Consider the following 20,148-nt stretch of genomic DNA (forward strand, 5'->3'; position numbering starts at 1 on the left):
CGGCGGCGGCAGGAGAGGGAGCGGGAGCGCGAGCGCGAGCCGGGGGCGGGCGGCTGACGTCACGCGGCTCTGTGCTCGGAGGGGCGGCGATTGCGCGGCGACATCAGCGGCGGCCGCGGCAGCGGCAGAAGCGCGAAGGGTGCCGAGCGGGACAGGCGCGCCGCAGCCGCGAAGGGATCGCCGTCCCCCTCCGCCGCGAGCCTCGCCGAGCCTCCGGGCGGGGTCCAGTGGGGGCGCCCCCTCGGCCGCCTTCGCCGACCCTCGCCCTCCAGCAGCCCCCTTCCCCGCGTCCAGTGACCACATGAGGTTTTTCAGGTTGACCTTCAAGTGCTTCGTGGATTGTTTCTGAGTCCCCGCGGCCCTCCGCCGCCCCCGGTTCGAGCCCCTGCCCCCGCGAGACCTCCCCTTCACAGACCCCCTTGTCCGCCGCCTCCCGCGCGCCCCTCGCCGGGGGCTCTCCCCGCAGCCAGCGCGCCCCAGTCGTCGTCCTCCTCCTCCCTCCTCCTCCCCGCTTCGGCCCGATCCGCCTGGAGGGGGGCGGCCGGGACTCGGGGGTCCCCCCCGGAGCCATGGCCAAGGGGGCTTCGTCGGAGAGCAGCGCCTGCGGCGGCATTTACAGCGTCTCCGTGGAACAGCCGGACAAAAAGACGGGGCGCCCCGCCACCGCCATGTGCCAGCAGGGAGCCCCCGCCGCGGGCAAAGTGGAGGCCGCCGACCCCTCCGGGCCGGCCCTGGCCTTGCCGGCGCCCGAGAGGGAGACCTGGACCCGGCAGATGGATTTTATCATGTCCTGCGTGGGCTTCGCCGTGGGGCTCGGCAACGTGTGGCGCTTCCCCTACCTGTGCTACAAGAACGGGGGAGGTGAGCAGTCCGCGGGCACGTGGTGGTGGGGGAATGGGGAGGGGGCACGGCGGGATCCCCTCCGGTACGAGGGGAGCGGGGCCGGGGGGAGCGGGTGCCTGCCCCTGCCTGTAAAGCTACGGGATAGATTGACCCTCAGGTGTGTGTGAGCAGGTGAGATGTGTAGGGGAATCTGTCCAGGGGACCCTTTGCGAGAGGGAGAGAGAGAGGTCGCGGTTGGGGAGCATCGCTCTTTCTTGTAGGGGAGATCCAAGGTCCAGCTTGATCCTGCCCAGCAGGAGGGAGCCCGGCACGGTCCTGCCCAGCAGGAGGGAGCCCCGCACGGTATTCAGCCTTGAAACAAGAGATGGTAGACCTTAAGCCTGCTGAACATCCTAAACTAAAGGGTAGTCGGATGCCGTTCAAGGACCCACCATCCCCACTCCATTGCAACAGCAAGAAAGAGATAACTTAAAGTTCCCTGGGAGGAAAGGGTAAGGTGGCTTCCTACAAGGAGGAGAAGGAAGAGTGGGATTAGGGCACCGCAGCATTTAGCCCCGGAACATGTTTCAAAAGCCAGGGCACAACCCTGGCAGTGTGTGTAAAGGGTATGTCTCTGAACATATACAGAATGCCAATCAGCCCCACATGCACCTGGGATCAAGAAGACCCAGTCTGCAGGATGTGCAATTACTGGGCAATATTGAGCTCTAGGACCTCCCATTTTAAAAATGAACCGTGAAAAGTGACTCATAACATCACTCAGGGAATCTCGCCAGGTTGAAATCCTGAAGGCAACAGATGGAATCCAGAGGTGGGGTACCAGGAAGATGTGTGTGTGTGTGTGTGTGTGTGTGTGCGCGTGCGCGCGCTTGTGCAGGATATTGTAAAAAGGGATCTTAGATGGAGAAGATGTGTAATGGAAATCTCAGCCGTCTCTTTTAGCAAGGGGCTATAAGGAAGTCATCCTGCTCAGACAGATCTAAGGAAGATCCGAGGAATGGGATCTCTGTCTATCCAGATTGAAATAATGAGCACGGGTGGGTGGAAGATAGACCTGAGAGATGCAGAAGGAAGAATCCTGCCTCAGCTGGAAATGCTCGAGGGTGGGGAGGATTCCGCTTGGCACTGTGCTGTCCTGTGTGTGTCACCCCACCCCACACGCCTCTTGCTAGTGCAGCCTCCACCTTGCAGAAGGGTGTGCTGGCTGGTTGCATGCAGCAGCAGTATCATCCCTCCCCCCAAAAAGAAAAAAGGCACCAAGCAGGTGCCTTCCAGATGTGTCAGACTGTAACTCCCATCATCCCCCAGCCAGCATGACTGGCTGGGGCATGCTGGGAGTTGTCAACCGACACATCTGGAGGCCACCAGTTTGGGGAAGGCTGCCATAGGTGGTGAGGCCTTTGCTCAGCTGATGGTGGGTGGCAATGCCACAAGGGGGCAGCACCACCAGGCAGGAGAGCCAGGAATTTAATAGATGCCCCAGCCTGGCCATGGGACACCCCCAAACGAACAGCTGTAGCACCCTTCCTTGTCTGGCACACCAGTCTGTGCCACCCAGCACCTCCTAGCCTAGAGGGACTCAGGACAGTGATCTAGAGTTCATTTGTCTGTCCCTGTGCCCTCGGCAGTCTCACTGATATGTGGGCCTGTAGCTGGGTGGACCTGGGCCCCCCTAAGATATTTTTATGCCTGAGGAGAACAATAGAGTATGGCATGTACATATAGACACATTTTCAACAATAAAAATGGGACACAATCCACTGGGAAGTTCTTTTTCTAGCCCCATCAACTGGGCAGGAGCTGTGCAAGAGCTCAGCTGTCGTCAGCGTGCCGCTACTCAGTTCTTGCAGAGCTCCCATCCTTTTCAATGAGGCTTGTTGTACAAGAGAACATCCTTGTAGATTGAGCCTCCTGGGTCTCACCCTGTCCCTTTAAGGGCCTACAAAATCTGTCTCACCTTGCTGCTTCAGTCTGTGACTTTGCGTGATAGTTGACGTTGTGAGGGAAATATGGGGTGTAACACTGATACAAGGGGCAGAATTGGCAAATAAGAGGGGAGCACTTCACCCTCCTCCTGCCTGTCTCTACCCATTATTATTTAAGTTTGTTTTTCCCCCCTCAGATAAACAGAAAGTGAGCCTGGCTGGGGAGAAAGCAGCCTCAGAGGGGGCATTTTCAGGGGAGAATTGTCAGGCACCAGAGTAGTTAAGCACCCCTTTCTCCAGTCCTTCCCTGTAAGTGCCCCATCCTCACATTCCCTAAACACACATTTACTGAGATAATGTCTAGTTTGTTGCTTTGTATGTGAGAGAGTACGTGGTGATGGGGGGACTATTACACATTTATTTATTACATTTGTATCTGCGTTTTTCTCCACGGTACTCAACGTGGCATAAATAGTGTGTGTGTATGTGCATGTGTCCCCATTTTATCCTCATAACAGACTTGCGAGGTAGGCTAGGCTGAAAAAGAGAGAGAGAGTCTGGCTCAAGGTCACCAAGTGAGCTCTGTGGCTAAGTGAGGATTTGAACCTGGGTCTCCCTAGCCATCATCTGGCACTCTAAGCTCCACACCCCACTGGTTCTCCAAAACAGAGGTGTCATTTCTGAGTTTCCCCTGAGGCCCAAACATACCCTTGAGCCCTGAAAATAGCGTTTAGGCAATCTGTGGCTTAATAAGTCATAAAAATGTATACATGAAGCAAACGCCCCCTGGCATGAGCCAAGGGTGGACTTGATGCAATGACTGCTGCCCAAATTGAATCTGCAGAGACCCTGAACAGTCAAGAGCAGACCTGCTTCCACTCATTACATCTGAATAGAGCACCTGTCTGTCATCTTTCAGACCATTGTCTACAAACTGTTTTGTGATTGGCCCTTTTTTAACTGACGGAACAGGGGAGGGGAAACAGGGAAGTGAGGAATAATTCATTTCCGTTTAGGTGTGTTTAACTGGCACAACGTGCTGCTTGAGAACATTACCAAAGTACATGGGGAAGGACAAACCTGCCAGGGAGCGGGGAAAAAGGAGACAGTCGTCACCACTTAAGTGAGCCCTGGTTTGGGGAACAAGTCCTGGAGCTCGCTTAAGCTGGGACTTGTTCCCCAAACCAGGGCTCACTGCTGAAACATAGAAGTAGTGATGACCAGAGTATACTCTGCACATACTCAAGAGGCATTGCTCGCATGCCCCTAAGAATGACCCAATCCCTACACATCTTGACTTCCAAACCAGAGGGGATAGTTACCCAGGCTAGCTTAAATCCTCTTTGTTTAGTAATGGAGCTCTGGGGGTCAGCCTGCTCTGGCGTCACCTGCGTCCTTGCGTGTGTGGTAGGGGCGTATGGATCCTACCCTGTTTCATGCTGTCACCATTGCTCCATTCTTCATCCAGTGCCAATTGACTGCATAGCATGGTTTGCCATCTCTTTCTCCCCTAGGAGTAGTGACTTTCTCCTTGCTTTTTGAAGTCAGAACTTAGCTTGCGAGGGGAGGGATTTCTTGTGGGTGATCACGACTAGGGCGATGTGATGCACGTCAGGACACACACACACACACACACACACGCTGGCTGGCTGGCTGGCTCTCTGGTAAAATGACAGGGCCCAGCTGACACTCCTGCATACATTTCCCCCTGCCAAGTGCTCTCCGTGGTATTTGTGTAGAGTTAGTGCGGTGCTGGACTTGAACTGGGGAGACCTGGGATCAAATCCCCGCTCAGACATGTGAGACTTACTTGGTGACCTTGGACTAATCACTATTTTTTAGCCTAATCAGCCTCTCAGGGTTGTTGTGAAAATTAAATGGGGTAGGTTGGGGTAACCATGTATGCCATCTTGAGCTCTTTGGAGGAAGGTAAAAAATATAATACATACAGCTGTTTTGGAGCTAAATACAAGTGTGTTGGCTTAGCTAGGTTTACACAGGGCACATCATTGTACTGACAGACTTGGCTACAAACCACGTTATCAACTCCTCGCCCTAGCATTTTTCTCCTGGTGTTTATTGAGGACTAGAAATGTAAATAAAATCTACCATTTTTATTAAGAATATCTTGTATGAAGATGAGGAAATACAACTTACGTTTTGACAGATTTCAACAGAAAGTCAGAATTGGCTGCATCTCTACCAGATATTTTTGCAGGGGATGAATGTAGACAGCATCAACCAATTCCAACCCTGGCGTTCCCTTTCTGAAAAAGAGAGAGAGCGAGAAGGAAAAAAAATGGCTCAATCTCCAATGAGAAGAGGCACAGAAACTGGTTAACAAAACTGGAAAACCAAAGGATAGAGCCCTGAGCTATTTTACTTAAGCTCCTTCTCACTGGGATGCGTTATTTCCCCTTTCCATTGGAAAGATCTGGGACCTGTCCTTCCTCCTTGTTTTGACACTATTTGTATATCTTGTTATGTTAATAAAGTCTCATTGAATGGACTCCGTTTGAGCTAACACCCCAGGGGATTGCCAAAAACCTTGAATTTGGCAAGTGGCCTAGAGACTGTGTGTGTTTGTATGAGAACGGCATATGACTGATGCCATTAGGCGGTAAGATTCTGATCTTATCTGGCTACTGTCCTGGGCCCGGGGAAAATAATTTATTTCTCTAGACCAGCAAAGGAGAGGGACATGGCAAAAACAAGTCTTCGCGCGGCCAACGTGTCTCTTGACTCTCGGCCCTGGCAGGACGAGAGTTTAAGCTGCTCTAATAACATTTTGAGGCTTATAGGAGCTCAGGAGAGGGCAGGGGGAGATAACTGATCCAGGCAATCAAAGGCACTGAATGGCCGTGGGGGTAAGGAAGGAAGCAGTAACTGTGGTGAGGGGAGCAGAAAGCTTGGAGAAGAAGCGATTTGGACTGAAGGGCATTGTTAGAGTAGGTTGGGGATAGAAGAGGGATGGAGTAGGAGATAAAGAGGCATTAATTAGGCAACTTCATTGGCTTGGAATGACTTTTCTCCCAACTTAACTGCGCTTTCTAGGGAAAATGGCTTGTGGGGCAGGGAGTTGGCTTGTGCCAAGGCTGGGATAATCCACTGCCACCCCTCTAAGCGAGAGTGACACAGGGCACCTTCCCTGTTTTAATCTGCAGCCAGTTGACAGAAGCTTCATTTCTAGAGAAGCTGCTGAATAGCATAGTAGGCCCATGCAACAGTTTCTGGGGAGCTGACCGAAAAGTGCAAGTACATCACTTGCTACCCTGTCACGGCTTGCAGGTGGATGTGTGAACTGCCTCTGCTGACAAGTATTGTGTCAGAGGCAATATGATAGGAAAGTTCTGGCTGCAGCTTTGCATCTGTGTTGGCTCACTCACACATGCAAACTCTCAGTCATCAAGCAACAGACTTGCGGGGGTGAGCTGATGCCAAGTGCCAAAATAGGACAGAGACGCTTTTCTGTCACGGGGCCTGATGACATCATCAGAGGGAATGGGTGACTCAGTCTCTTTGACTCTGGGTGCCTGAAGGCAAACCACTACCACCACTACCCCAGTCAGGCAACTTGGTCTTCTAGGTGAAGCTGTGCTCAGGACAGGGAGTAGTAAGATGTCACTGGCTTCTCTCAGATGTGAATCCCTCCAGAATGGAGATCTGTCTGTGGGGGTTCATTTCTCCGGTCATGGTGTGTTCTCTATCTCCTTACTCACTCTTTCCCTTCGCTGGCTGTGAATCCCCTTTCTAATTCACAAAAGAGGTCTATGGAATCTTTTCATTTGGCAGCCAAAATTCACAAGCTGTTCCCATGCAAATAGTCATTATTCAGTGAAAAACCAATAGGATCACAAGTAGATTTCTATCTCCTTCCCGAATCCTTTCCTTTAATGAGTCACTGATCTGGTATGGTATATAAAGAAAACCCGTGAGACGTACACTACAAATATATATAGGTTTCATAACTATTTCATTGTCATGGCTTTTCCCCAAAGAACCCTGGGAAATGTAGTTTGGAAAGGACACTGAGGATTCCATTAGAGAGCCCTCGGTCTCTCATAAAACTGCAGTTCTTTGCAAAGAGGGAGCAACTGTTTAATTTGCACTACCATCCGGAGTGTAAATATATGCTACGCAAACCACACACACATCACAGATTTGAAAATATTGAAAAAGAAAGTGCTGAGGATTAAATCTGACTAGAAGCCACATTTTCTGTTCTGGAAGTCCTGCTCTCTAATCCCGGATACGTAGGAGCTAGCAGCTATTCTGTGGAGTGAGAAATATACTTTGCATGTTCTCAGAGGCACCCTTGTCTTTTATTATTAATTCACATCTTTCAGCGCTTGCTTCTGGCTTTGAAACCAAACTGGGATTTTACTGCAAGACTGGATTTTAGACACCAATAAGGACAGCCAAGTGGGAGACTGCTAGACCTGACCCACGAGGCACAATCTTGCTCTTGTGCTACTCTTGTTCATTTTTCTGCCTAAGGATGAAAATGTTCTTCTGGTCCTTTGAAAATAGATTCCAGGGAAGGTTAGCTCTAATTCAGGCCTACTTCTCACAGAGGTGGTAAACCTGTGTCTCAGCTGTACCGCTTCAGACGACAGGTGAGGGTTCACTTGACTGACTGCATCTCTGTTTTAAAAAGCACACACAGAAAAACCCCACTCTGCACACACAAAAACAAGCACCTTGGGGAGGAAGCTAGCCTAGAACTGTCCCCCCTGACATGCTAGTTTTCTGTATGCGGGGATTTTTTTTTAAATGAAGTATTCAGGCATGTGAGCCCACACCTGCACTCTGCAATGGTATAGCTCAGATGCAGCTTTGCCTCCTTGGTGAGCACTGGGCCTTAGGATAAGCCCTGCACATGCACACTCACCCAGGGTCATGCATAGCCCTCCAAGTCATATTAGCACACACTCTGGCGCACTAACTGCCAGGGCTGTAGTCCGCCGCCTTATGCGCACCTGCAAGCGCAATGATGATTGCATCCCCAGGAAATGGATGCCTTCTTCAACACCCAAGGATGAATGGGTTCCCCAACCCCTGTCCTGCTAATCCCCATGGGAAAGATCTCACATCCCCAAGATTATCCTCTTAGCCAGGGATTTGCAGGAAGAGGAGCAGGGCTCAGACCTTCCCACAGCTCAGAGATCTGTGATATAAATAGCATCCCTGGAGGTGATTCACAGTGAAACCCACGTGCACTGGGAACACACAGGCCTGTCAGTCACCACCATGGGGCTGGCACACGAGTGCCTGCAGTGGTGACAGGAAAGATGAGGGCTGTTTGGAGAAGGAGGAGCCAGACTGAGGGGCAGTGGCCAGTTTGTAGCCAAAATAGGTAACACAAGAGATGCTAAGGGGCTCATCCTGATCCTGGGAGCTGAAAAGAGACTAAAGATTAGATGGGGTTCAGAGGGAAAACAACAGGGGATGATACCGTCTCTGTATCTCTTTCCTCTTTCCACCTCCCTAGCAGCTATCTCAGGGATCTATCCTTCCTCTGTGTTTTGCAATCATTTGTGCACACAGACTTTCTCCTTGCCAACAAAATATCTCTGAATGGAGCTGCAGGGATGTGTTAAACAGAGGTGCTATGCGGGGTGGGGAACAGGCACTGGTTGTGTGTATGTTGCGATTCCATGATATCACAGAAAGCCACAGGTACTGATATTGGCTGCAACCCCCCCCCCCCCGCTTCCTAAGAATCTCACTTATATGTTCTAGTCCTTATGAAAAGTGGAGCATATGATTCAAGGTGTGCTGGCAGTGCCTGGTGAGGTGTCAGGAGCCCAAAGGATGGCTGAACCAGATTTCCAGTGCGTGGGGTTCAGTGCCCTGTATAGATGCTTCTTCCCCTCTCACCCAATAAGCAGAAGCAGAATAAATTATGCAAAGTAAGAGAAGTCATGCAAATTTCCATAAGTTATAGAGGGCACAACTTTTCTAATGACAGAATTTGGCATAGATTGTTGTCGTAATTATTATTTTAGTGCAGAATACATACATAGCCCATAGCTATGGGGAGAGGCTCAGGGGGCTGGGATTGAAGAGTGATGGGGCTGTTGCTTACTTTGTGCCTGCTCACCTGGCCACAGGTGTTTTCCTCATCCCTTACCTTCTTATTGCCCTCATTGGCGGGATTCCCATCTTCTTCCTGGAAATTTCCTTGGGGCAGTTCATGAAGGCAGGGAGCATCAATGTATGGAACATCGCACCACTTTTCAAAGGTAAGAGGCTCCCCCTTCTTGAGCCACCTACTTCCTTCTCTTCCTGTCCTCCTTGCTGCTCCCCCCCCGCCCCGCCCCGCCCCGCCCCGCCCGCACACACACTTGGGACAGGTTCTTGCTCACAGGGGAAGATCCTGTACCTCAAGCCTTTTGAAGTTATATCTTTCTTCTAAACTCCCTCTCCCCCTTCCTTGGGTGGGGCTCCTTGGGGCTTACTTGGTGGAGACAGAAAGCAGTGCTACAAGCTGCCATTTTAACTTCCCACAATGCCCCAGAGTGATGCTACATCAGGGGCCTTGTGGGAAATTAGTATGGCAGCTGGCCTGAGCCATCCAATGCTACTCAGCGCTGTGCTGGGATTTTTAAAAATGGGGACCCAAGGCAGGCATCACCAGCGGGTCCTACTGGGTTGTTGGGGCCCTGGCACCTGTCCAAGGATGCCAGCTGCCGGCACTGGCGGAGACCTTCCATAGAAGAAAGGAATTGACCAGCTCATTCCTCCAGCTGCTGTTTGCAGAGTTCCAGTTGAGGGTCAGGGGAGAGACGGAGGGAGGTACAGATTGTCTTTGAGCAGTTATGGCTCATCCCCAGAGTCTCAGCAATCATCTCCTACCCCATCTGGGGGTCTCACTCCACAGTTTGAAAATGTAGGCTGTAGTCCTTTTCCAGTTCCTCTAACCAAGTCAGTCTGCCACTTTGGATCTGGATCAGATAGATAGATCCATGCACTACTATTAGAATTAATAGTAGGTTTAATACCATTTAGTATTATTACTACTTAGCATTTCATTAGCACCAGCAATGCAAAGTGATGTACAAAACATAGTTATGACATAGTCCTTGCATTCTGCATTAGGCATTAAGGGATGGGGAGTACAGTCAGGGACTGACTCATTAATATAGCAGGGGAATAAGTATGTTGAGGCAAGAGTGGTGGTGGTGAGGAACTGTGGGGACTTGAGTGTCTTCATTTATAGGGAGGACCTTAAGACAGACACCATGATTCTTCAGGAGCACAGAAAGTATTGGCTGCAGAATTCATCTTCCTGAGAACATTGGCTTTCAGTTAAAAAAAAAAAAAAGTTTCTAGCCCTTATGGCTCTGAATATATATACTTGGGTGGGCAACGCCTGGTGAAATCTCAGAAGCCAGGGAGAGGACAGAGTCAGCTGACCAGTGGTTGGAGACTGAGCTTCAGTCCGTGCATTGCTCTTCATTCCTTCCCATAAGTAGCAGAAGCGGAGTACACTATTCTGCAAATTTGCTCAATTTGTATAATCTACACAGATGGCAGAAGCCAGCTTTTTCTGGTACAGAATTTTAACTTTGCATAGAGTACGCACAGCCCTAGTTCAAGGTGTTTACCCAAGTGGGACAGCAAGGGGGAGAGGGGCGGCACCTACACTTTGGGGGCAAGGGCATTTCATTGGCCCCTGGCTCCTTTCCCCATGTAACTTACCTTCTTCAAACAGGACTGGGGTTTGCCTCCATGGTGATTGTCTTCTATTGCAACACCTACTACATCATGGTGCTTGCCTGGGCTTTCTACTATCTGGTAAAGTCCTTCACGGCCACCCTGCCCTGGTCAACCTGTGGGAACCTATGGAATTCCCCTGAGTGCGTAGAGATCTTCCGGCATGAAGACTGCGCCAACGGCACTGCCAGCAGCAACCTCACCTGCGACGAGCTCTCCGACAAGAGATCCCCCGTCATCGAGTTCTGGGAGTGAGTCCTGGCATGTTGTCATCCTGTCCTGCTCTGGCCATCTGACCCTCCTGGGAGGGACTGGGTTAGGGGCCAGCCTGAGCAAAACCCACTGATCAGAAAAGGCCTTCTCCTCCATCCCAACCACGGCTCACTCTTTGTCTCCCTGACTGCAGGAACAAGGTGCTGAATCTGTCGGGAGGCCTGGAGATCCCTGGGGATATCAACTGGGAGGTGACCCTTTGCCTCCTGGCCTGCTGGGTTCTTGTCTACTTCTGTGTCTGGAAGGGTGTCAAGTCCACAGGAAAGGTAGGAGGCTTAGGGAGACAGCCTGAGTCTGGGTGGGTGGGTGAGGGAGGGAGGGATTGTTCAGGAGCTTGGGCAGAAATTGTGGATGGATTAGGCCGGAGGTCACACATGACTCCCTAGAAGGTGGGTAATCCCTTCTTGAAGAATCCACACTACCCCTGGCAATCATCCCCTTCCTGAAAACGGTAGCTGGCAGCTCGGTGGCCAGCTTGGAAGGTTCTCACACCTATGGGTGTGTTGTGGCACCTGAAGAACTGACAGAGAGTTTTATGTGATGGGTGAATGGAGATAGGTAAACAGATACACACCTGAGTAGATGGAGATGTGTGAGTGGAGGATGAAGAGATTTTGTGAAGATAGATACATGGGTAAGTGTGCATTTAAAAACAGACGTGTAGGTGAAGGAGACGTGTGTGTGTGTGTGTGTGTGTGTGTATGTGTATGTGTGTGTGGAGGGCAGGAGCCTGGCGTTGGAGGGGCTGGCCATGAAAAGTGTTGGATTGAGAATTGTTCATCTCCAGTCTCAGAAGGTGAGGGGCTCAGGGCCAAATCAGACAATACTTTAGATCTGTATCTAGCGGTTATCTCCCCCCCATTTTACTCTAGAGTAGGAATAGGGGTCCCAATCCAGATCTTAAAAGCACCCCCCCACACAGGTGCTGATCCGAATCATGCTCGCTGCACCTACTCTAGAATAAAAATAAGACGTAACCGCTAGACACAGATTTTAAGCAATGTCTGTTTGGGCCCTCAGCTGACAACCGAAGAGAGCAGGTTGGACAGCCTTTGCGTCAGCAGGCAGCATCCTCAGGCCAGGGTCGGGGGTGGCATTATAAACATCATGGTGCTGGCAAGTCCAGGCCCAGGTGCCTGGTCTTGCCATTCTGGTCAGTGCTGTCACCGGTCGGGTAGGCTGCCTGCATACAGCGGTGCAGACAGGAGCATTAGCTTCATGCAACTGGGATTGTTGGCACCAACACTGCCATTGTGCTGGCCCCACTCCCGTGACACAGACTGGGTGGCGGTGTGGCATGGCAGAATTACCGTGTCAGTGCTAGGAGCTGCAGGCACTGCCACCCCTCCAAATGCCAAGCCACCAGGAAGGGTGGGGAGGGACTGAGGACAGCTTGCCCCTCAAAACCTGGGGCTGAGGCTACCTCATATGAGAAAAATGAGCCTTTTTGCTGCCACCCTACCGAATTTTAGTGGCAAATTTGGCAGCACAGGAGCAGCTGGGTTGCAGCCCCCAGTGCGTTCTGGGGGGATGTAATTGGCCCTTGGACCCCTGGAAGTTGCCCACCTCTGGTTTAGGGCTTTAAAGGTTAACACCAGTACTTGGAATTGGTCCCAAATGGAGAAGCAAATAAACACCTTTGGCACTGTTACTTTCCCGGTCTTGCCCAAGTGGTTTCGGGAGACAGGCCGTTCAGTTTGAAGACACTAGACTGGAATGGAAATGTGTACAAATGTGCTCAAAGTACATGGGAAGGACAGGCCCTTAAAGGAATCAGTCCAGGAATTGGGAAAGAGCACGCAGCAGGTCTAAAACTTTTTGGTGCCTGAGGCAGAACATCCAAAGTGACATCCCCCACCCCCCCATTCAAGTGGGGCACAATCCACTGGGAAGTTCTCCTGTACCGTCCCTGTTGGCGTGAGTGGGTGCTGCCCTTAATGTCTATTGGGGCTTCTACAGGCAAATGTCTTAGCGTCAGACTAGACGTGACGGCAGCAGACACAACTCAGGTTCTTCCAAATCTATATAAAGCAGAGCAGGACCACAGAATGCACAGCGTGGGCAGGCCAGGTTTGGGGAGTTAAAACCTTTGCCAGCCTGCACATTTTGCTCTGAAACCGATGTGCCCCAGCTGTTTATTTTCTTTTTTTCTTTTTGTGAGGGTTGATTCCAGTTTTGGAGCCCCACTGTTAGGGATGGGGGAATATCCCAGGGGTGCAGTAGTTGCGGGGTAAAAACAGTATGGGCATGAAAGGGTTCATCTCCCTCCTCCCTCCTGCATGTGCTGAACTTTAATTCCCCCACCCCATGTCCATAGTTAATATGAATTTGGCAGAAGACCTAGTTTTAATACAAAAGGCCTTCCATCATCTTGTTTGGCCCTCAGTAGTTTGTGTCCTGTGGGTCAGATCTACCTCCTAGTTCGTCGCTGTTAACAGAGCCCCAAATCCACCTCCTGAGGTGGACACCTCTTGTTGCCTCAACTGTTAGCCCCCCTACCCAAAAAGAGATGCCCAGGTTCGATAGTTTGGGTTTGCAGCTCTTGACAATAGACTGAGAGACAAAATTCTTGTCAGGCGCAATGAATCCTCTCTTTCTCTGTCTCAACAAAGACATTCCTGGCTAGAGTAGCAGCCAAATATTGCCTGAGGCAAATTCAGAACTTGTTGAAGTGGAACATCCAAGGCATTTTGAAAACAGTTTTGATAAGACTAGCAAGGATCTCGGGGCGGGATGAGGGAATGCTCCTCACGTCCTGATCGAACACATGTTCCTTTCCCCCTCAGACACCCAGCGCCTGCTTCCCTCTTTCCTGTCCATGGCCAATGCATTTGAAATACCTCCCGTCAGCAAGTTCCATGCCTGACAGAGTCTGACATTTCTCAGCAGACAGGCAGCTGGAGGTCGCCGGCAGCAGCCTTGGGGCCTCAGCAGACAGGCGCATGTATAGCTCGGCCTCCCACAGTTGGCCCTGTGGCCCAGATGAGGAGAGGTTGCTGAGAGCAGGCCACTTGGCTGATAGCCAGTCACCCTTCCAGGCTTGTGTTCTCCCTCTGGTAGTCAACACCCAAAAGTTCCAGAACAAGGCCAAGAATGAAGGGAAAGCATTCCATCACCCAGAGGCCTTTATCCCTTTAAGTGTTTCTTATACTGCTAGTTGGAAGAAAGCTGTTAAAGAGTGATGCCTAAGCACCTTTTCAGGGTGGAAACTATTGATCACCCACGTGGGCATATTAATCCATCAGAAGGAAGCGAGATGAAAGCCAGCTCTTTGAAGTTTTATGTATACACACACACACACTGTATATATATATATATATACACACACACACATATAAAAATTCTCAGTATCTAGAGCATTTATATCTGTAACTAATCCTGATCTCATTCAGCGTCTCAACAAACCTCTGAGGTCACGAGTGTTTAGGATTGCCAGGTTGGCCTCTCAAGAGAGAGGGCGCCTGTAGCTTTACATTCCCTGACACAGCAGAAGATGAGTCAGCAGCTGTTCCTCCCAAGTCCTGTTGTCTCCCGCCCCCCCCTTGCCTTCTGTAAGGGGCAGAACTCCAGGTGTGCTATTCAGCAGCTGGGGGAAGGTGGGTAGCCTGATGTAGCTCCCCGCCTTTCTTCCAGAGTCAGTGTCTTCCTAGACTTGCACAGTTTAGGGCATGTGTGTGTATAATTTCTGACAACTGGGCCCTTGCAGTTCATATGTCTGGGGGGTTTCACCCAGGGCCTGCTCAATACATTTTTCTGGAGAAGCAAATTATGTTTCCTCACCTCCAAGCATTGGTGCCTGAGGCCAGTCAAGTTATTTTGGCACCTCAAGTAGAAAATCTCCCCTTCCCTGGCAGTAAAAATATAGTACTTTTTAAAAAACGTCTGTTTGCTGCCCTTTCATAGAATCATAGAATAGTAGGGTTGGAAGGGGCCTACAAGGCCATCGAGTCCAACCCCCTGCTCAATGCAGGAATCCAAGTCAGAGCATCCCTGACAGATGGCTGTCCAGCCTCGTCCTGAATGCCTCCAGTGTGGGAGAGCCCACCACCTCCCTAGGGAATTGGCTCCATTGTCGTATTGCTCTAACAGTCAGGAAGTTTTTCCTGATGTTCACCCGGAATGTGGCTTCCTGTAACTTGAGCCCATTATTCCGTGTCCTGCACTCTGGAACGACCAAGAAGAGATCCTGGCCTTCCTCTCTGTGACAACCTTTCAAGTACTTGAAGAGCGCTATCATATCTCCCCTCAGTCTTCTCTTCTCAAGGCTAAACATGCCCAGTTCTTTCAGTCTCTCTTCATAGGGCTTTGTTTCCAGTCCCCTGATCATCTTTGTTGCCCTCCTCTGAACCCTCTCCAGTTTGTCTGCATCCTTCTTAAAGTGTGTCACAGAACTGGACACAGTACTCCAGATGAGGCCTAACCAGTGCTGAGTAGAGGGGAACTAGTACTTCCCAGGATTTGGAAGCGATGCTTCTATGAATGCAGCCCAAAATAGCATTTGCCTTTTTTGCAGCCACATCCCATTGTTGGCTCATATTCAGCTTGTGATCGACAACAATTCCAAGACCCTTCTCACTTGTAGTGTTGTTGAGCCATGTATCCCCCATCTTGTAACTCTGCATTTGGTTTCTTTTTCCTAGGTGCAGAACTTGGCATTTATCCCTATTAAATGTCATTCTGTTGTTTTCTGCCCAGCGCTCCAGTCTATCCAGATCACTTGGAATTTTGTTTCTGTCTTCCAAAGTATTAGCTATCCCGCCCAATTTTGTGTCATCTGCAAATCTGATCAGCATTCCCTGCACCTCCTCCTCCAAGTCATTAATACAAATGTTGAAGAGCGCTCGGCCCAGGACTGAGCCCTGTGGTACCCCACTCGTTACCTCTCCCCAGTTTGAGAAGGTCCCATTGATAAGCACTCTTTGAGTCCGATTCTGTAGCCAACTGTGGATCCACCGGATCGTTGTTTCACCTAGCCCACTTTGAGCTAGTTTGCTCATCAGGATATCATGGGGCACTTTGTCGAAAGCTTTGCTGAAGTCGAGGTATATGATGTCTACAGCATTCCCACGGTCTACAAGGGAGGTTACTTGATCAAAAAATGAGATCAGATTCATCTGGCAGGACTTGTTCTTGACAAATCCATGTTGGCTTCGAGTAATCACTGCATTGTGTTCAAGGTGCTTCCAGATGGATTGCTTTATCATCTGTTCCAGAATTTTCCCAGGGATTGATGTCAGACTGACTGGTCTGTAGTTCCCAGGTTCCTCCTTTTTACCCTTTTTGAAGATAGGGACAACATTAGCCGTCCTCCAGTCATCTGGCACTTCCCCCGTCCTCCATGATTTCTCAAAGAGAATAGACAGCGGTTCTGAGAGTTCTTCTGCCAGTTCCTTTATTACTGTTTCCTGACACCCAAAATCAGCTGCCCATGCAGGCCACCTCAATCTGTCTAATGGTAGGGCTGGCCCTACTTCCTCCACCCATCCACTTTACTGCCTGATTCCTCCACCTACCCACACTGCTGTCAAGGGGCAACAGCAGGACGGATTCAGCCTATACAGTGTGTTCCATAAGAATTGCAGCACTGGTGGAGGAGCACGCCTTCTTGCACTTCCCCAGTTCCTGCTTTTTCTATTTCCCAGGCTTCTCAGTTGCCAATAATAGCGTTGGGACAAAGTGGAGACTCTGTACAAACCGCATCCACCCCTGTTAGTCACTGAATTGCCTTTGTCTGGCAGTTTTCAAACTTCCTGCAGTTTGGGAACACTTTCCCCATCACCTTGTCTGAGAAGGATGTGTGCCATGGAACCCCTGAGCGTTGCAAAGGGTTCTGGGAGCATAATCTAGGCAGGGTGCATGGTACACATGGGGCGCTGGCCAGGAACGTTGCCCGAATTGGAATAAGAGAGCACCTTATGCACCGAATACTTCCCCACTGCTGCACGTTGTAGGGGAAGCTCAGTAGCAGTGACTGAGTTGTCATTCAAGGGAGCTTGTCGGAACATCTGATAAGCTTCTGAGGCACCCCAAAGTTTCCCAGAATACATTTTGAAAGCCACTACCTCAGTCTGTCCACCCCACCGCTTTCTGCCTGCACAGCTGAGAAGTTCCACATAAGGTGAACAGGAAGTTTCTGCCTTGCAGGCACTGTGCACTTGTCCCTTGCCTTCCTACAAGCTGCCCCATGTTTCCTGGGACTATAATTAGGGTTGCCCCTCATTTTTCTTAACTAGCCCTGCTCTTCACAGCAGTAAATTTAGCAGGTGAAACTTTTCCTGGCTTAAGCGGTGGATAAACTTCGTCTGTTGCATATCACACTGCTGTTATAAAGGTGCAGAAGTGTGGTCAGTAAAATAAAATGAGAAGTGGCTACTGGAATTCCCGCCACAGTGCTGCTGTTTTTCAAGGAAACTCTGAAGATGTTTTTATTCCAGTCTGCATTCGCTGAATTGTGCTGTGTATGAAGATGAATGTTTGCGGCTGCTGGTTTTAAATCAACATTTTAAATTAATGGTTTAGTTTGCAGTTGCTGTTATTTTAATGTGTTTTAAAATTTTATGTTAATTGCCTTGTGAGTGCAGGGGGCGCTGAAAGGCAGGTTATAAATATTTGAGTAAATATACTGCTCCCCCAAAAAGGATTCATTTGTGCACTTTTGCATTGCTGTCCCAGGAGCTGTTCAATTGTCCGCTCTTCCCTAAACATTCCCTAGCTTTTCAGTACCCTGCTTGGGCATATTTCTGCCGCCCATCTTTTTTGTTTCCCCAAACCTGAGCAGAGAGCAAAGAAATGAGGTCTGTATCATGTGACCTCACACCACACCCTCACTCCTTGTCTCCTTCAACACAGGTTGTCTACTTCACTGCTACATTCCCTTATGTGGTGCTCATTATATTGCTTGTTCAAGGAGTGATGCTGCCTGGAGCGCAGGATGGGATAATCTACTATCTCAAACCTGATTGGTCCAAACTGGCCTCCCCTCAGGTAAGTGGAAGGCACGGGAGGGGCTGTCAGGGTGGAAACTAAGCCCATAGAGCCCCAGAGCAGTTCCGATTCTGAGGAGGATCAGCAATCCGTGGGAGAGGAGTCAGCTCATCCCTCACAGGCACAGCAGCTGGCAGAGATTCCTCCTGCCGGCATTCCTGAGATAGATAGTGACTCTGGCAGTGAGAGAGCACTGGAGGGGGGCTTGCTGGATGCTCGGCGCAGACGCAGAGAGCGACGACAGATGGAGGGCGCAGAAAGGAGGTGTAGCGCCCGTTTGGCGCGCAGGCAACGGCCGCCTCCCATGGACCCAAGGGAAAGAGGGAGGATATCTCCCTAACCCATAAGTTCAGGGTCTTCAAGTGACTCTCCTTCAAACAGGGATCAACTGCCTACTCGGCGCATAGGCCACTCTGCTGTTCCTTGCTTAGTCGCTGGTGATTAGCATCTGAAAGAGTCATTAAGTTGTAAAAGGATTAAAGCCTTGAAAAGAATCCTTTCGTCTGTGTCTTGAGTTGGCTATTGGAGTCTACTGAAAGAGGCCGCTAGGGCGCTCCTGACAGGGGGAGGCCAACTTACTAGCCAGCTTCTATAACATTAGCAGTGGTTTGGTATGCAGGAATTAACAGAGCACACCAAAAAGGGCAGTACCATGAGGGGGGGGGGCAGGGGGGTGGAGATGGGAAGCAAAAGTCCAAGTGCTGCAGGATATAAATGTATAGATACCAGTTATAGAAATCCCAGTGCATAGGGAGCAAACAGTTCTGCATCTGTGGAATCTGCTTTAATTTGTCAGCTGACTTGCTCTAAAAGGAGCCACCAACTTTATGAGGAGCCACTTCTTAAATTAATTGGTGTCCCGAGGATTTTAAGTGATGTTAGTTTTAGATGTGTTTGGTGAACCTGTTTTAAGAATGGCTATATTTTAAAAAATTATTTGTATGCTACCTCTTTAGGGCATGAAGTCCTGGAAGGCAGCTTAGAAATCTACAAGTAAATTAACTAATGAATTAGAATAAATTCAATTAATGAAATAACCTATTGGCTGGTACAATGGTAGCTGAAGCTTCTCATGAATATCAACCTTATTAATTACTGCAAATCACGCCACTGTTAAAGACATACCAGCAGGAGCTGGTTGAAAAGTTGGCAACCCTTTTCAGAAGACGCTTGGAACCAGGTCTCCTGGGTTCTCCCCATCATACCTCAACCTCTCTCTCTCTCTCTCTCTTTCTCTTTCCCTCTCAGGTGTGGATCGATGCCGGGACCCAAATCTTTTTCTCGTATGCCATAGGACTGGGGGCACTCACTGCCCTGGGCAGCTATAACCGGTTCAACAACAATTGCTATAAGTGAGAGCCCATTTCATGTGCAGCCATCAGAGGGCAACCAGGCAGGGCATAGGAGGAACAGGCTATGCCCTGTAGGGTTGCCATTAGTGTTTTTTCCTAGCAGGGCTCCTGTCTCTTTAATAGCTGCGCGGCGGGTAGAAATGCAACAGGCAGAGTGTCCCCCATTATCTCCAAGCTAGGGAGAGCTAAACCTGTTGAATTATGCCTGTCATGCAGCTATGCCTTTAACAGCTGCTTGCTCTTCAGACATTAGCAAAGGTGTGGTGGCTCTGTATCATAAAACGGATGAAGAACCTCTGGCTGCCCAGGAACGGTTGGACTACAACTCCCACCATCCCTGACCATCAGCCATGCTGGCTGAGGCTGATGGGAGTTGGAATCTAATGACACCTGCGAGGCCATAGCTTCCCTGGCCATGAAAAAGAAATCACCTGCTGATTTCTGCATATCAGATGGTTGCTAAATGTGCAAGAGCCGGGTCTAAGATGGCAACCCTAGGTATCAGCCCTAGTTGACTGACTTGTCCAGTGTGCAGAATAACTTTCATCTGGAACATACAAGGCAGGGCCGGGCAGAGAAAGAGAGAGAATCTCCCACTCGCTGCCTGCGTTCTCACACTTTGCTGCATCCTCAGCTGTGACTTGAAAGAGAAGGTGTGTTCAAGGAGGCTACATTCTCAGTCATGTAATCTCAATGGGCATCTCAATTTCTTAATGATTCATACCTTCAGAGCACAATCCTAGGGGTGATATTTCTAAGCCTCCGAACTAAGTATCCAGTGCAGAGCAGGAGGTGATCTTTGCCTCAGCGCTCCTCCCTTCTGCATTTAGGCTAGGCAGACTTTTTCGCCTGTCTAGCTGAGGCGACAAGGAAGGAGAGGGAAGGAGTCTGGGAGGTCTCTGGATATGGTGTAAGCCAGCCTCCCCAGTCCCCTCCCCGCCCACCAGGATGCCCCCTTTCCCTCCTCTCGAAGGTCGCCTTCGTGACCTTAGAGAGGCAACCGGCGCGGTTCTCTCTGTGCTGGCTGTGAGGGGCGGCGGGGAGGAGCTCAG

General features: G+C 50.1%; 1 protein-coding gene across 1 annotated transcript in view; it reads left to right on the forward strand.

The window, feature by feature from the left end:
• Nucleotides 1-129: 129 nt before the first annotated feature.
• The window catches only part of SLC6A8 (solute carrier family 6 member 8), a 39,526-nt gene continuing 19,507 nt past the window's right edge, over nucleotides 130-20,148 (forward strand). The window contains exons 1-6 of the mRNA XM_084836039.1: nucleotides 130-861; nucleotides 8,882-9,013; nucleotides 10,486-10,738; nucleotides 10,894-11,026; nucleotides 17,610-17,744; nucleotides 18,993-19,096. Of these exons, the coding sequence (XP_084692165.1) occupies nucleotides 570-861; nucleotides 8,882-9,013; nucleotides 10,486-10,738; nucleotides 10,894-11,026; nucleotides 17,610-17,744; nucleotides 18,993-19,096 (1,049 nt within the window). The 5' untranslated portion in view covers nucleotides 130-569. The remainder of the gene's footprint in view (nucleotides 862-8,881; nucleotides 9,014-10,485; nucleotides 10,739-10,893; nucleotides 11,027-17,609; nucleotides 17,745-18,992; nucleotides 19,097-20,148) is intronic.

The sequence above is a fragment of the Heloderma suspectum genome, chromosome 2 (assembly GCF_057233095.1).
Source record: "Heloderma suspectum isolate Gila_16-S chromosome 2, 16-S_ref, whole genome shotgun sequence".
In the NCBI taxonomy this organism is placed as follows: Eukaryota; Metazoa; Chordata; class Lepidosauria; order Squamata; family Helodermatidae; genus Heloderma; species Heloderma suspectum.